At 48.1% G+C, this 18,153-nt stretch overlaps 1 protein-coding gene across 1 annotated transcript in view; it reads right to left on the reverse strand.

The window, feature by feature from the left end:
- Nucleotides 1–18,153, reverse strand: part of LMF1 (lipase maturation factor 1) — a 110,688-nt gene that overhangs the window by 82,271 nt on the left and 10,264 nt on the right. Inside the window, exons 2-3 of the mRNA XM_003790891.3 lie at nucleotides 16,159–16,468; nucleotides 4,615–4,625 (exon numbers count right to left, since the gene is read on the reverse strand). Coding sequence (XP_003790939.1) covers nucleotides 4,615–4,625; nucleotides 16,159–16,468 — 321 coding nt within the window. The remainder of the gene's footprint in view (nucleotides 1–4,614; nucleotides 4,626–16,158; nucleotides 16,469–18,153) is intronic.

The following is an 18,153-nucleotide window of genomic DNA, read 5'->3' on the forward strand; positions in this document are numbered from 1 at the left end:
TCTGAGGATGCCTGACCTGCTATTTGCCTTTCATAAGCTTTTCAATTGGGCTTCTTACTGAAAGGAAGGCTCCCAATACCTCAGGCCCTGAGTTGTCCAATTCTTACCCAAAGGGACTGCAGATTTTAAGAAAAAGGAAAAAAGAGCCCATTTTCCTATAAAGCAATGTATTAACCTTTTTTATCTCATGGCACACCACTCGAACCTATAGTTAAACTTCCATGGCTCACTTAAATTATATTGATCAAAAAAAAGTAAAAAAAAAAGAATATACTTGCTGTATTTTGAACTTCTTTTCAAAATAATTTAATACATGATCTTTAAAAATTTTTGCAGTATGCCTAAGATCCTCTCAGGGCACGAGGGTTGAAAGTCACTGCTATAAAGGCAGGCCCCGAAGCATGCAGGCCTTGGCTTCCCATCCTGGACCATGCCACCAGCCTGCAGCACTCTGCGGCCTCCACAGTTTAAACCCCTGCATGGTCCCTTTCTCTATCCTTCCTGAGAGCCCAGCAGTTAAGGGTGGACATACCCTGTCTTCTGAGACACTTAGAGGACAGCACACTCCCACACCCAAGTCCATAGAGCTATAAGCACAACCAAAAGAAAGGAAAAACGCCTTCTAGGGTCTGAAAAACTCCCAAAGGCCTCCAGAAAGCACCAATTGTCCCCCAAGGCTGTGTCTGGGCATGAGGACCCTGCAAAATGGCCTGGGAGCTGAGCCGCAGGAAGCCCTATGCCAGCCTGGCTTGTGTGGACTGCTCTGTCCTCACACAAGGCCAGTGCATTCCTGGTCACAGGGGCCCTCACCATGAGTCTCTCTCACCCTCACATCCCTGGTACCCTGAAAGCCTGATGGTTTCTCTCAGCTGCCCCCAGCCTGACAGGGGCCTATCCTAGAGGCAGACTCTATAGTGAGGATGGGGTCTTGGGACTCAATCCCAGATATAACTGCTTCGGCCTTTGTATGTCCAGACCTCACCAATTCTGCTGCTGGAAGCCCCCTTCCCTGGAATGCTCTCCCTTCCAGACCTGGGCATTCAACTTGGAGCCCTAGGAGGGCTCAGACCATGCTTAGGGGACTGCAAACTTGAGAAGGCACCTGCCAAGAGCAACTGGGGGCCTGGAGCCAAAGACAGGAAGCCCCTGTAGGTGCCCAGGCCCTCTCAGGTCCCTGCATTGTTCCCAGATGCATGAGGGAGGGCAGCACGGAGCTTGGAAAAGACTCCAGGTCCAAGCTCACCAAATATCAAAAAGCACACTTCCTGCAGGGGGGCAGGAAGCAGTCAGCACTAACGGTCCTGCTGAATTAATTATTTCTAGAATCACTCTTTGAAGTAAACGTTACCAAATTCAGCAGCCTTCAAAGCTCAGCCATATCTAAACTCAACGGAGACACAGACACAGGGTCTAACAAATATTGTGGATTTCCTGTATCCTGGAAAACACAGCTCCCCTTACACAGCAACTGCATCTGTCTCCATGGGGACACCAAGCCCCAGGACAGCGGTGGGCAGCTGCGGATCCCAGGCGGCCACATGTGAAGGGGACTTTAAGGCAGCAGACAAGTGCTAACACAAACTATTTTTTTTTTTTTCATTGTTTGGGATTCACTGAGGGTACAAAGAATTAGATTATACTGATATATTTGTTAGGTAAAGTCCCTTTTATAATTGTGGCTAACAGAACTTAAATACTCTGCGGCAAATGCTGCTATTCCTTGAAAGAGTAAGACACCAGTTAGGGGACTCCTGGCCAGAATCCCAGGTGCCGCAGTTGGGAATAGCGTTACCTCCACTGACTTCCAGGCTAAGATGAGTCCTGCTCATACCCACTGCACCAAGGTTGCCTCAGGGAGAGAGCACACTGAGCCTGACCTATAAGAGGAAGATCACTCCCCGGCCAGTATGCAGGAGGAGCCCTGCTGTGGCATGGGAGTGGGTCCTGGTCAAATGTGGCTACTGGGCACTTGAGGTAGAGCTGGTAAGACCAAGGAGCTGCACTTTCCACTTGATTTCATCTACTTTTAGGAACATAGCAGACCACACTGCCATCCAACTGCACCATCTCAGCACACTGACAGGGATGCTATCTTCTCATTAAAGCCCGCTTTTTAATTTATAAAGTCACTATAATTCAAAGGAGCACAGAAAAATAAATACAACCAGGATGACATGATGTGCTCACGATGAAAACTTAAGTGACCTATAGCGAGGCCACAGGAAGTCAAACCCCCCAGTCTCAGAGCAGGTGTCTGACACTTTGGGCCTTCAGCCAATTGTTCTGGACCCAGCACCCCAGGCTCACATCTCAGTAATTGCTTGTTTCATATTTTCCAAGATGAGGGAAGGAGAAAATAGTTCAAAGAGCTGTAGCCACTCAGAGGGCAGTCAGAGAGCGGCTGCACCTCTCAGGTTAGCTAAATTTCTGCACACCAATAGTCAAAAAGACATGCTGAGCTGTGCAGGGTGAAGACATAGCATGAAATTCAGTGTCATGTAGAGGCACTTGTGAGGAAGATGTATGAACCAGTCAATAACTTGCTTCACCATCCCTCAAATTATCACCTGCTACCAAAGAAGAACCCTAGGTCACACTACCAGGAGCACATGGGAAGGCAGCTTCAACTCAGCTCTGTGCCTGGACTCCTCTGAGCAGCACTCTGGGGTGGATGCAGCCACTAGAGCCTCTAACCAGCTAATATCCCCCCTCCTGTGGGGTCCTCAAGTGGCTTTCACGTCGGCAGGTAGCCAGGTGAGGGCAGCTCCAGCACTGCTCACACGGCCCAACTATGGACAGACAGTAGGTGCTCCGTGCTGCCTGCCGGGGGGCCTACCTCACTGGAGTCTTGAGACACTACTGAGAAGCCTGGTGGGGGAGGGAGGAAAAGAGCTCAGTGCCGGACAGCCCAGCTTCCCTGACTTCCACTGGCCTTTGAATCCCCAATGAGGACTCCTGCCACCTTCAGACCTATGGCCAGGGAGCATGAGAGGACGTGCTCACCGTCCACCACTGGCCATGCCTGCCTGTGCACAGCTCTGAGCAGTACCCATGGCGTGCACATGGTTTGCTGCACAGAACTCAGATTTCTTGGTAACTGCCCAGAATTCAGTGCATCAAAAAACAGGGACCTCTCCCACTGCTTTAAAGAGCCAGGGCCTGTGGCTCTCATTCCGAGTAATGACTGGAAAAAATCATACTGTTGCAACTGCAGATAAAATAAGTAAATTTCACTAAGAAAATTAGGTTTGTTTATCTAAATGTTGGAGGGCAATTTTGATATCAAATAAAATGCAATTCATGCCACAAGGGGGCCCTTGGACTTAAGAAGGTCCAGGCAGTTCCTCCTATGTCTGTCCTCCCCTCCAAATTTACCAAAGTTTCTTTCCTTGGACACAACTTGGTATAACTAACAGGTTATGTACCAAGCCAGTTATGATCAGGTTGTGTCAGACCTGCAAATGGAAAAGGAATTCCTGGAATAATTCTTTCCTTGCTTCTTCGTGCTTAAAAAACAAACAAACACGAAAGCAATGAGCAGATGGAACATGGCAGAGCTGTACCTTCCCTCGGCCCTTGGTGCCCAGCCTGGGGCACAGATGGCGCCAGTCTGCAGCCTAGGTGGTCAGTATATTGGGACATGGGCCTAAGACAGCCTCCCTGTTGCTTTAGTTACCTGCCTTTTAAGGTGGATAAAAATCAGGATTTTGTTTTGGTATTTACATTTTAACAGATTCTGATGTTTTTCATTTCTTTGAGTAAATCCAAATTTCTGATACCACTGGTACTCAATATTTAGGAATGGAAATATGTAAGGAACAAAACCATTTAGAAAGTGACCTATAATATGAGGTCACAGGTTCTGGGGGCTGTGGAGAGGCCCAGATGAGATCCCCCCTTCTCTGTACCCCCGGTACAGAGAAGAAGCCAGAGGTGGCTGGTCTTGGGCCCATGTGCACCTGCAAGGCTTTGAGAGTGGACACCTGCTCTTCCACTGCCCTCCCTGAAGTCTGGGGACGGGGTGGTCCTACTTCCCAGTGATCCTGGAGCCTGTTGACTCACAAACCCACCCTGTGTCCCAGAACCTTACCAAGGCCCTAGGCCTACCTGACATACAACCAAAGTCCTCCCCACTACACCAGGCACTGCCCTATGCCCAGCACCATCCTCTTCCTGGCCTCTGGCAATTCCCTTCTTGCCTGGGCTGGGGGGACCTGAAATTTCCCTCCTCCACTGAACAAAGCACAAACCAAATTGCCTCAGTCATGCCCCACAGAGCCAGTGCCCTGTGAACTGCGCTCTCCCACCCCCGGCAGACATGGACACAGGTGCACGTGTCCTGGGGGAGGAACAGCTGAGGGCCTTCACCAGGGAAGGGGGCAGGTGGTAACAGTAGGTGTCCTGTGATTGTGACCAGCATTTGTACAGTGGCACTGGTCACTCTCTGGGCGGGAGCCAGTTTGGGGTAGGTAGAGGTTAAGGGATACTCAGTGCACACCTGGGAAGCTGGTGGCAGAGGCTGGAGCAATAAGAACAGCCAGGAGGAAACGCATGGAGATACCTACCCAACACACACGCCAGACTCACGGTTTGTTCTAAATGGTTTTCACTTACCAAAAGAATACCTGAAAAACAAAAAAAGAAAATTATATTAAAAAATTTGGCTTGCTTTGACCAGAAACTTACGTTTCTGGTAAAGTGAAATCACTGTGCTCCCTGCTAAGGGAAGCCCCCAGCTGCCTAGGAGTCCCCATGGGAGACAGTGTGGGGTCAGGGCAGCTGGTGCAGCAACCTGCTTGCTGCCAGACAATGGGTCTGGAAGCCCCACCAATACACCCCCAGGGCAAGAGGACACAGCAGGCAGCAAGTCACACACATCTCACCAAACATACACAGGGTGGGGTATACGTAGCCCCAACAACAAAACCCACCCCAATGCAGGACGAACACCTGCCCCAGCCCTGGGACCAATGTTGCCTCTGTGGCTGACCTGACCACACAGTGCTCAGTGAGCCCCTGCAGACACCAAAGGCCCTGAGCTTATGACTCCATTTATAGGGAGGCTCAGAAGAGGTACAACCTTAGAGACCGGATAGGTCAGCGGATGCCAGGAGAGGGTTGAGGTCAGCTCTAGATTCTTTTGGGGCTGAGGAGAATGTTCTAAACTTAGATAGGTGTTGGCTTCAGAACTCTGTGAATATATGAAACCATTGACTTGTACCCTTTAAATGCTTAAATTTTATGGTATGTGAATTATATCTCAATGAAAACCTTAAGAAAAAAACAGTTGCTTAATGAAATGCATTGGAATGAAAGGTTGGCAGGGGTGAGAACTGCCTGAAGGGGCACACGGGAGGGCAAGGAGGGGAGGAGGTAGGCAGTGCTCTCAGATACCTGTAGGGCTGGCTGTGGCCGCCAGGTGCCCTGCCTGCCCAAGTTTTGAATATATCTGTGATGTTTTTCCACTATGAAACATTAGAAGACACTGTAGGCCAGTGATAACAGATGACCTGAAACACCAGGTAGGAAGAAAGAGGGGCAGGGTGATGGAGGTTCGTTCTTTAGTCTCGGGGGTGTGCAGATGGTCCAGCACTTCTAGCACCCTCGTTATCATCCCTGCTCTGGTAGAATCACACTATTTATAGGTAGAACAATGTGATGCTGGGATTTGCTTCCCACTCCAGAGAAAGGGTGCCGGGAGGGAAGATGGACAATGCCTGGGCTATAGAACGAAAACCTTTTAAACCCCACTGTACACTGACTAATGCCAGAAGTAAATTTACCCCATAAATTCTCCTAATACATAACCTTATTGAACAGAAAAAGGGAGGAGCTGGGCTGATTTTTAAAAATTCACAAAAAATGAAATTTATATTTCCATCAGATCACACTGGAAGGGTCCAAAACAGAGAAAGCTGTCAGTGACCCCCTCACAGGCGAGGCCACCAGAGTACCCACGTCTGTGTGGGACAAGACACTGCTACTTTCACTTTGTTTGAAAACGGTCTCTTTGTAACTTCATCTATTCTGAATTTCAGTTTCAAGGCTGCCTGATAAATACGGTTTTTAAATATCGGCCTATTTTAGCTAATAACATAAAAAAACTAAAAAGTCTTCATGTCTTTTGTAGTTTTACTGTAGTTTTCAACAGCTAGTGCTTATCATAGACAATCTGACTTCTGCGGAGTCATGCTGGTGATTGTTTTGTTCTATTATTTTGTTCTTTAAAGGAAACCAAGTCAGCCAGGCATGGTGGCTCATAATAATCCCACAGTGGCCTGTAGTCCTAGCACTCTGGGAGGCCTAGGCAGGAGGACTGCTTGAGCTCAGGAGTTTGACACCAGCCTGAGCAAGAGTGAGACCCTATCTCTACCAAAAATAGAAAAACTAGCCAGGCATTGTGGTGGGTGCCTATAGTCCCAGCTACTCAGGAGGCTGAGAAAAAAGGATCGCTTGGGCTCGGCGCCTGTGGCTCAAGCGGCTAAGGCGCCAGCCACATACACCTAAGGTGGCGGGTTCGAATCCCCAGCCCGGGCCCGCCAAACAACAATGACGGCTGCAACCAAAAAATAGCCAGGCGTTGTGGCGGGCGCCTGTAGTCCCAGCTACTTGGGAGGCTGAGGCAGGAGACTCGCTTGAGCCCAGGAGTTGGAGGTTGCTGTGAGCGTGATGCCACGGCACTCTACCCAGGGGGATAGCTTGAGGCTCCGTCTCGAAAAAAAAACAAACAAAAAACAAAAACAAAACAAAAGGGTGGCTTGAACACGGGAGTTCGAGGTTGTGTGAGCTATGACATCACAGCACTCTACCCAGAGCGACAGAGTGAGACTCTATGTCAAAAATAATAATAATAAAATAAAATAAAGAAACTCAAGTCCTTCTTTGTTCTGAGGGTCCTGCTCCCCTGCAAGGCCCCTACATGACCAATAACCCTTCAGGTCTGTGGATCAGGGAAGCAAAGCTGATCATGCACAAGTGGGTCAGGCCTTTCCTGAGTGTCTCCTGCACGAAACAGATCCATTGAGGTCCAAGGGCTGACAGGTGTAATATACTGCAGCCTCTCACAGATGCGGGGGTGGACAACATTTACCCCAGAGAAAAATGGCAAAGGACAAAATCACAAGAGAAACAGAAACAACAACAACAAAAGCCCCAAAAACACTAATAGAGAAATGTGTTTAAATAATATTTTTTACTTGTAAAACGCTTAGAGACTCTTTCTGGAAATGTGATACTCTGTGTAGAGAAAGAGACATGGCAAGACCAGGCCACTGTAGATGGCTGCCTGCCTGAGGCACCCACCCGCCCTCATTACATGCACTTACACCCTAACAACCCATGTCTGGGGATCCAGGCCACGCTACAGGTCACAGGCATATAAAGTATGGTGAACTACAAGACTGCTCATGGAAGCATTATTTCTAGCAGTAAAAAAACCCCAAACAATGACTGAAGTATTGAAGGGTGGCACCTGGTCACAGCATAGAGCACATCTGACAGACTGCCCTGTGGCTACCACACTGGAGTCAAGAGGGAATGGCGCATCCTGGTACTGCCAGGAGCTGTGACTCTTGTTTTGTGAATAAAAAGCACACACATCACAGAGACCGCAGGGCACTAGGTAACAACCCTGCTGTGTCAGTAGTGAGACGTGGGACAGGCCGTTCCCACCTGCTGTGGCGGTGAGGAAGGCAGCACTGTCAGTACTGTTGTAGAACACTGGTGACACAGGGAGACATTCATAATCTGATGTAAAGTTAAAAAATGTCTACATAGTTATTTCAAACACATACTGCTATAAATGAGTACATAGCGAACATTAAGTGGAGTAGGGAATACCACAGCAATGCAGTAGAGGGAGAAATCAGGTCATGGGCTGAAAGAGGGCCCAGGAAGATACGTCCATACCTAAGCCACATCATATTTGGAGCTAGAGTCTCTCTAGAGGTGACCAAAGTAAGGATCTGGGAATGAGGTCATCATGGACTGTCCAACTACGAGTGTCTACCTGAGAGAAGGCATAGGAAAACCTGGGACAGACAAAGGGAGGTGGTCATGCAGCCAGAGCAAAGAGGTAGCCACGCGGCCACCAGCTAAAGGATGCCTGGGCCCTAGGAGCTGGGAGAGACAAGGATGAGTCCTCCTTGGAGACTTTAGAGAGAACACAGCCCTGCTGGCACCCTGATTCCAGACTTTTGGCTTGTAGAACTGTGAAGGAATAAATGTCTGTTGTTTGAAGCCTCTAGTGAATGGCCATTTGTTGTGACTAAAGAAGCATATATCCCCACAGGGTGATGGTGAGTGGTCTGGACACATCTCCATTCCCAGATGACCACCTCAGAGCACTGATTCACCTGCCAGGGAGCCAGCATCAGACCGAGGGCAGGCTGGGTGCCCTGGGAAGTGTCGTCTCCCACACGGAGTCCCAGCCAGGAATGCATGACCACAGGAAACAGCAAGACAAATCCCCAATGAGCAACCTTGTTTATTTCAAAGAGACACATGACTTTGAAACATCATTATAAAAGGTGAAGGTTGCAGAGATAGGACAACTAAACTCCACGCCTAACCCTAGATTGGAAAATAAATGCTACAAAGATCATTCTTAGGTCAGATGATAAAACTGGAAAATGAGATGAGGTCACAGTACAGAGCCCATGTTAAACTCACTGAGGTTGATTCCTATAGGACTGTATTTCTTAGGAAATATACTCCGAAGGATTTAGGGGTAAGGAGATTCATTAATCACATCAAAGTGGATGATAATGCTGTTATGATCTTCTATATCCTCACAGATTATTTTTCTGTTTAGTTGTTCTTTCAATTATTGAAAGAATAATGTTCAGTCTCTTAATTATAATTGTGAAGTTATGTATTTCTTCCTTTTAGTTCTATCCATTTTTGCTTCATACACTGTGAAGTTCTGTTATGTGATGCATATGCCTTTATGATTGTTATGTCTCTGTGATAAATTTACTCTTTTATCATCATGAATTGGCTCTCTATGTATTTGGTAACACTCCATGTCTTGAACTCAATTTTTCCTGAAGTTAATATAGCCAACTCTAGTTTCTAACATGTTTTGTGGTATATCCATCTTATCTTTTTTCTTTAACTTAATTGTACTTTTATACTTAAAGTTCACCTCTTGAAAACTGTATATACTTGAGTCTTGATTTTTCAACTGATTCTAAATCCCTACCTTTTAATTAGGATGTTTACTCCATTTATATTTAACATAATTATGGAGATGTATAGCTGAATTAGTTCTACCATTTAGTTATTTATACTTTCATTGTTCTATCTATTTATTTTTTAATCCCGTTCTCTCTTTCTTGCCTTTTTTTGGCTTCAGTAAATATTCAATTTAAATTTTAATCACTCCATTGGTTTTTCAGCTATGCATCTTTATCTTAGTTTAAAAACTGCCCTAGGGCTAACAATATGTATCCCTAACTACTTGCAGTAGACCTAGGGTTAACATTTTACCTGGAAGAGAGCACCTGGATCAGATGCACAGGGTCAGAGTTACCAAGTACCCACAGGGCCAGACTGCTGTCTTCCCTGTATCCAGCCAACTGAAATGTTGCTCTTTTTATTTGGTAATTCTAGAAAACCTTCAAAAACAGTGGATATATGATATACATACATGTAAGCACAAGCTACCGGTGAAAAATGAAATTCACAAAAAAGGAAATGTGAGTCTTGAAAACTGTAATTATGTGAGTCCTCTTTCCTTTCTGCAGTTTTTTTTGTTTTTTGTTTTTTTTTGGCTGGGACTGTTTTATACCTGCCACCCTGGGTATATGGGGCCAGCACCCTACTCCTTGAACCACAGGTGCTGCCCAAGTCCTCTCTCCTTCCAATGGACCTGCACATCATGGCCAGTGTGCAGGACTCCGCTATTACCCAGCCCTTGTGGATGGCTGCAGCCACGAAGGGAAGGGACAAACTGGACAACATAGGATGAAACCACTGGTTGGTTCCAACAATCACCTTATTGTGGCTGCAAATCTCTAAAAACCTCAGATATCAAACTTTGTAAGGAAGATTTTCTCCTGTTAGACTTGGCCACCTGGTGAGGAACAGTTGGATGGGGAGGAAGCAAGGCCTCCGTAGGCTGAGAGAACGTGCAGCAGCACAGCCAGGTCCTCAGCCAGGGCTCAGCCACAGGGTGGCATCAATGGTGATGGGTCCAAGGCCAGAAAAACCACTAGACGGCATGAAGGACCCTCAACCCTGTGGTGGACCTGAAAGCAAATCAGAGGCCACATCTGTGTGCTCCTTTCTGAAGTTAATGTCATTCTGAAAGCTTGCTGAGGGGCGATGGGCCTAACTCTAGGTAAGCAGCTCTGGCTTCACTGTCACCACAGTCATGTTGTGTACCTCTGCTGGCATAAGAGCCCTCTGTGGGCTCCACTGCTTCTCAAAGGGACCCGCATCACTGCAGGCCCGCCACACTGAAGTCAGGGCCTCTCTCCTCAGCATCAGTGATGCCAAGCAGGATCTGTAAACATCCACAGCCTGGGCACGGTACTCATGCTATGAAGTCAGGGTGCTGCCTGGGCTGTAGCTCTGCCTGCGCCACACACACCTGTTGGCAAGCTCTGAACCTCACTCTCTGTACAAGCCTCATGCCCACCTCCGTCCCGATTCTGAGGTCACTTCACAAGCAGGAGCTAAGCTCTAGGTAGGAGTCAGATGCCTAGAAGCAAGACACAACCATGACCTTGCTGATACGGAAGAGCCGGGACAGGCCCCTGAAGCACCTGACTCTGCAGGATGACCCCCTCCCACCGGAGTCCTTGAAGCTTGGAAGCCAAAAAGCTCAGGTCATCCATACACTTTAATGCCTTAGACACATCTGCCCCTCAGATGCACTAACAGACAGACGGGATGGCAGCCCGGCTGGGAGAGGGGGACATGGCCCCTGGCCCACACGAGTGGAGCTAAGACCAGTGCAGGGTAGGGGGGAATGTGCCACGGACACTCGTGGGACCTCATTTAAGTCCTGGAGCCAAAACAAGGTTTTCACCCTCAGTCGAAAGTGGAGTGGCTGAGGGTGAGCTCCCCTGGCACTGGCTGAGCCTGGACTTCCCCCATGGCACTGTCTCTGCTTTGGGCTCTTTGAAGTGGAGCCACTGTCCCTCCTGTCTAGGAAGGAAGCACCAACAGCAGCTCCCTCCACAGGAAGGAGGAACCCTGAGACGCCCTGACTTCCTTCCAAGTTTCCAGAGATAATCTTTTCTTCCTTTGGGGGTCAGGGAGGTAGAGAATGGGTGGCTGTACTGTCATCCTGAATAGCAACAAAGAACACTTTAGGGTCACTGCCAAAGTAAAGCACAGATGAAAGAACTAGAAACTCCGTGTCTTGGAAAAGTTGGTGCCAGCTGAAGAGACAGGAGTAGAATTTATGACTTGGGTCTCCAGCATGCCATCAGACTACACTGCTGTAGAAAGACCAATTCTAATCAGATAGGCCCCCTCTGTAAAAACATATGCAATAATAGTCATTAAACAGCTGATGACACCCTCTGACAGCATGCTGACACCTGCAGGGAACACCAGCAGCTGTGCAGGCAGCCTTGAGGTCAGCATAGCCACTGGGCAGGCCAGCATGCCAGCCCCTGTCCCCTGCATGAACCTCTAAGCACAGTGCAGTGCCAAGGTTGGGTCACAGCATCACAGCCTCCGCTCAAATGTAGCTTCTGGGGGATGGGAGTTATATACAAGGCAGATAACACCAAGTTCTCAGAACATCACAAACTTACCCGAATCCTCAGTGACACTCCATCTTGCCCCACAGAACCCTCTGGTCACACCAGCCTGAGAGAGGATGCTTGGACCGAGTTCTGGTGCTGACCCCAGGGACTAAGCCAGCTTTCTCCTATCTCTCGCCCTGATGGACATAAGAGCCTTCCTGAGACACACACCCCCTCCCCCTATGGCTTGCCAGCCTACTGAGAAAACCAAGCTAGAGGCATGGGAGCCAGAGTAGGCTTGGTTGAGTCACCTGGCCTAGAAAGTGCCCTATTGTGACAGGAAAGAGAGTAATTAGACCACCAACTGGACCACTGACCACTGACTGGTCAGAGCACTGACCAGACCACTGATAAGACCACTGAAAAAACCACTGAATGGACCACTGACAAGACCACTGAGCAGATCATTGATAAGACCACTGACCAGACCACTGACTGACCACTGATCAGACCACTGATAAGACCACAGAGCAGCCCATGGCCAGCATGTCACATCACTGTATGAAGTTGACTCCCCCAGAACAAGCAGGTCATGTGGATTTTGTTTTGTTTTGTTTTTTTGGTCATGTGGGTTTTAATAATAAAAGAAACCCACAGAATTCTCTTTCTCTCAAACAGGGCTTGGTTATTTTTTTAAAAAAAGAGAGCCCAGAATGGTCCCTGCCTGCCCCTAAGCACACGCTATAGAGACAGCCCTGCTACCTGCCCCACTGTTCTTGTCCGCAGATGCCATCACACCACAGCTTTTCTGGTCACATCACACTTGACCATGCGGATGGGGTCTGGAGTGTGGCCAGGGTCAGCAACACACACCAGGCCACAGGCCTGGGCCCTCACAGCCCTTAGCAGAAGCAGGAGATTCCAAACATCTATGGACAACATTTATCCCTACACTAGGGCTTCATTTCGGCCTCTGTCTGAGTCCAGGAGAAGCAGGATGGTCACTTATGAAGTAAACAGGCCTCTGAAGAATCAGCCACCTCACAGACATTAACAGTGATGGGCCCTCCAGGAATCCTGTGTGGCACCAAGCTGAACATGATGAGCTGGATGGTGACACGCCCTTCCCTCTGCCACCAGCCAACAAGTAGGCACACTCACACTTGCCAGGATACTCCAAACGGCATCCCTATCTGGGCACCACAGCCCCAGAGAGTCTTTTTTCTTAACATAGGATGCAAAGTACATGGATTATGTCTAACTTTAATTTTGAATTTTGAGCTATCAAGAAAGAGAAAGCCTTTCTACTTGGCAGGTCCTCACTCTCTCGGCACGTTGTCATGGTCACTTTTTCCTCAAGCTTCTATTAACCCCAAACTGCCATCCGCCAGGGAAACCAGAGTAAGGGTCAAACCAAGAGTACCTTCTACATGGACAGCATTCCTCAAAATAAGCATCTCACCTGGGTAGATGGTGCCTGTGAGTCCAGGCTCCAGGCCCATAGCCATCTGCCCCCTGGGAAGGGCACAGTGCCTGTGAGCATAGGCCTCTGGCAGCCAGAGTGGGTCCACCAATTGTCTCAGCTCAGATCCTCTTCCTTTATACTTGTCAACTCAAACATCTCATGCATCATTTCTGGGAATATATACTTCCATTTTATTTGGCTTTACGGAACTTAAATTCATTTAAATCACTTTTTTGTCTAACGTATCCAAGAAGGGAGTAGAATATCTTTTCTAATGAAAAAAATACAAGTCTATATTTTTGCCACAAATCCTCAACCTAGTTTTCTTTTTTTTTTTTTTTTTTTTGAGACAGAGCCTCAAGCTGTCCCCCTGGGTAGAGTGCCGTGGCATTACAGCTCACAGCAACCTCCAACTCCTGGGCTCAAGCGAGTCTCTTGCCTCCGCCCCCCAAGTAGCTGGGACCACAGGCGCCCGCCACAACGCCCGGCTATTTTTTGGTTGCAGCCGTCATTGTTGTTTGGCGGGTCCGGGCTGGGGATTCGAACCCGCCACCTTAGGTGTACGTGGCTGGCGCCTTAGCCGGTTGAGCTATAGGCGCCGAGCCCTCAACCTAGTTTTCAAAACCTTAAACATGGATTAATCATTCCTGCCCCTTATATCCTCAACATGACTATAAAATAATTTTGCTTTTTAAAGTGAAACTTGGTATAATTTCTCCTGATTGCTAAGGATCTTAGCATCACCTCAATGTGTGCAGACCATGGCTGGGCACTCTCCACGCTGTAACTCCAACTGCTATCACAGGGCAAAGGGACCTGATACTCTCCCCTCTTTGCTTTGGATTAAAATCACAATGTCTCAAAAAAGCATCGGACTCTAAGAATTACAGAAAAATGCAGCCAGAGTCCTCCCAGGATCATAAACTTCCACTTCCACTGCCCAAGGAGATTGAAGACAATCAACGCTGGTCACCTGAGGTGATAGCACCAGGGAGCACCAAGTAGGGAGGCACTTGGAACAGAGGAAGCTCCCTTCACCCCTGCAGCTGCCTGACCAGACAGTGTGCATGTGACATCCCCACATGATAAGCAGACAGTTGGGGACATGGTGCACACAGCCCATCTCACTGTGTAGAAACCATAGTGGCCATGTAACAATTCCTGTTTCCACCCTCACTATTCAAGAAGAACATGTAATAAATCTAATCAATTCCTTAGGAAACCAACACAGTTCCATATGGCCTGAATGTCACAAAAATGACAGAATGTGTTTTTGGCCTCTCAGTGATAAACACAATTGTCTAGTAAAAGACATGTCCATGGCTGAGTACATGGCCTCAGAGAGTTCCCAGTTGTTCCCATGCCAACACACAGGTCACTTCCTGTTTAGCATAGCTTAAGCCACAGCTAAACGATGATCAGCGCCATCCTTGAGCTTCAGGCTTGGCCCAGCACGGTGCATTTGCTGGTGCCGAAGCATATAGACACGGGCCCGGGACAGTGAGCCAAGGGGTCAGGGCCTGCTGTGCCCAGCCTGCTGTTCTGTAGTCCATTTCACTCCTGCTGCCAAGGGTCATGCACTCTCGGCCCCCAATCTCAGCCCACCACCTCCCCATCCCAGGCCTGCACAAACCTAGCATTCTACCAGCAAGCAGAGGGCCAGACAGGACTGGGCCCAGGAGGTTCCCAGCCCCTAGAGACATCAGGTAGCTAGAAAGGTCACAGTGAAGGTCAGTGCCAAGTGCCCAAGCCATGGATGGTCTGTGCTTAAAGTCTACTCTCTGGGAAGAGTTACTGTCCTGGTCCATGACCAAGGGAACTGCCATGTTCCGGGCTAGCATCACAGAGACTCTCAGGCCCTCAACAGTCTTCCTGGGAGGACAGATAGCTTCCACTCAAGATCACCCAGTGGAAGTCTTCATTTCCCACACGTCCACGCAGATGCCCGCCCCACGTTCCCCCGCCACACGCCACCCTCCCACAATCCCCTACACCCCCCGTCCACACAGATGTCTGCCCTATGCCCTCCATGTCCCCCTCCCACACATCTACACTAATGCCTGCCCCATGTCCACCTCCCACAAATCCACATGGACACCCACTCTCCACCATGTCTACCTTCCACAGTCCACTTCCCATACATCCACACAGATGGTTCACCCAACGTGTATATCCCACATGTCCACTTCCCACATATCTATGCAGATGTTCACCCAACATCCACCTTCCACACATCCATGCAGACAGTTGTCCAATTGGTGACTGTCTGCACAGACATCTCACATGTCTACACAGATGCCTGCCCCATGTCCACTGCCCACATGGACACCAATCCCCCTCCCCCCAGACTTTTTCCTCAAAACTTCATCTCCTCTTATAGACAGACTCATCTGTGATTCTTTCCTTTTTCTGGAAAATGGAGTTGAAAAGAGTGCCCCCCTTTATCACCTGTTCCATGTAACACACACCTCACAGCCCCTCCTGGGCTGACACACCTCATCTGGGGCCCACAGAACTTCTCTATCTCATGGCCCCCAGGGAACCCTACCACCACCTCTGGTCTCCACAGACATGAGGTACCCCCTCCTGCCAGGGGGAAGCCTGACCTGTGGTCCCAATACCATGCCTGGGCCTGGCTGGTGATGGATCCTCTTCAATAAGGAAGTGGAAGCAAGAGGGCCACCTTGAAATCTGGCTCCCTGAATGCTCCCAGGAACACCCATCCTCTGACCCCTGTGGGCTAGAGGTGGAGTGTCCTAAGAGTGCACATGACTCTCCAAACAGAGTGGGGCTGTACTCTCCAAGACAAGAGGCTCCAGCAGTCTGGCTGATTGGTGATGAGCAGCCTGAGTGAAAAGAAGATGCTCTTCTGAACAAGCCCGTGGGTCCCCTCTTGGCAAGAGACCAAGAGTGCATCTCACAGCATCAGTGGCTACAGAATGTGGAGTGTGATGAGTACCGTGCCATGACCTTCTCAGTTCTCCCACTTACCAGACTTGCCCCACGTTGACCAGAGACATGTAGAGGACCCAAAGGGCAGCCATGAGGACCATGTTGGCACAGCCAGTTACCAGGATGAACGCTGAGATGCCCAGGCCCAGGATAGCTAGGAGGTCCAGGTTGAAGTCCATATGTGACCAGTCCAGCAGCCAGATGATGGTTGGGGCATAGTTCAGGGCCTCCCAGCCCAGCTTGCCCTGGAAGTACTGCTGGATGTTCTTCAGGTACAGCCTGCACGGCAGCAGCCCCTGGTCCCCAATCAGCTGCTTATTCTGGTGGAAAGCCACCAAGAATGCCACAACTGGAAGGAAAGAGGAGGACAAGGGAGCATGAACAAGGACAAAGCATCTGGGGACACCAGTGGCCACTTCTGAGACATGCCAGGGACTTGGCTGGGCAGGAAGAGGAGGCAGTATGACCAATAGCTGGAGTCCAAACTTTAGACTCAAGGAGTGTGAGTACTTTCTCAAAATCCCAGGGGAATAATGGAAAACCCAATCTGGAGAAGACACGCGTATATGTATTTGCACACATAACAGAACCTCTGTGACCTGGCCACCCAAGGGACTGTAACAAAGTGGTCAGCATGCAGAGGTGGTCAACATAAGGAACTTCCATTGAGTACATGTGGAGCATGTCTGGTCTGTGAAAATTAGGTCTACTTAAGGAGGAGGTCAGTGTAGGGAGGAATCAGCTATGGAAGTTCTACTACGTATGTTTCATCTACTTACATACATTGCATACACACAAATGAATTAGATGTACATGCACATAAAATGTGTGCCTGCTTATATACGAATGCACTCTGCACCTGCCACTGTGAAATATGTCTTGAGAATCATGGCCCTGGGCAAGAGTGCTGCCCCTAAAACATGCCACAGGGCTTGACATGTGTTGCTTACACGTGAGCCATTAACTACCCTCCACCCAAACCACAAGTTTCTGAGTTCATTTCTAATAACTCCCACCCCCATGAAAGTGCTTCTATATCCTCCAGGCTTCAGTATTTACACAGAGACATTGACAGGAGCAAGAACCACACTCCTGTTTGTAAACATGAAAGACAAAAAAAGTAGGTTAAAAGTAAAAAAGATACACTATGTAAATGCAAAAAAAGAGAATGCTAAAGTGGTGATATTAATATCACAAAAAGTAGACTTAGAACAAGAAGTAAGGGACAAAGGAGGGTGTTGCATAATGATAAAAAGCTTAAATTACAACAGCAACCCTGAAAAGTACATGAAGATAAAGCTAACAAGTAGAAACATAATCTGTATAAGGAAAACTATAAAATACTGATAAAAATCAAATAAAATTTAAATATTTGGAGAAAAATCTCATGTTCATGGATTAGAAGAGTCAAAATTATTGAGGTGTCATTTTTCTTACTTGGATTCATAGAGTCAACACCGTCAGAAGCAAAATATCCAGCAAGATTTTATGTAGATACTGACAAGCTGATTCTAATGTATATGGAAAGGCAAAGGAACTAGAATAGCCAAAATAGTTCTAAAAAAAGAACTAAGTTGGAGGGCTCACATTACTCTAATTCAAAACTTTGCTATAAAAGCCAGGTACAGTGGCTCTTGCCTATTATCTCAGCACTTTGGAAAGCCAAGGCTGGAAGATCACTTGAAACCAGGAGTTTAAGACCAGCCTGGACAACATAAGACCCCATCTGTACAAAAAATATAAAACAAAACTGACCATGGTGGTGTGGGCCTGTAGTCCTAGATACTTGGGAGGCTCGCTAGAGCTCAGGAGTTTGAGGTTGCTGTGAGCTGTGATGCAGCTGTGATGCAGCTACATTCCAGCCTGAGTGACAGAGTGAGACCCTGTTTCCAAACAAACAAATAGCAAATAAAAAGACTCGTCATGAAGCTAAGCACAACAGTGTGGTATTAGTAAAAGGACAGCCATATAAGCCAACAGAACAGACCAGAAAGGCAGAACCAGACTCACACAGTGAACTAGTCTGACAAAGGC

The sequence above is a fragment of the Otolemur garnettii genome, unplaced genomic scaffold, assembly GCF_000181295.1.
Source record: "Otolemur garnettii isolate 467f Iridium unplaced genomic scaffold, OtoGar3 scaffold00044, whole genome shotgun sequence".
In the NCBI taxonomy this organism is placed as follows: domain Eukaryota; kingdom Metazoa; phylum Chordata; class Mammalia; order Primates; family Galagidae; genus Otolemur; species Otolemur garnettii.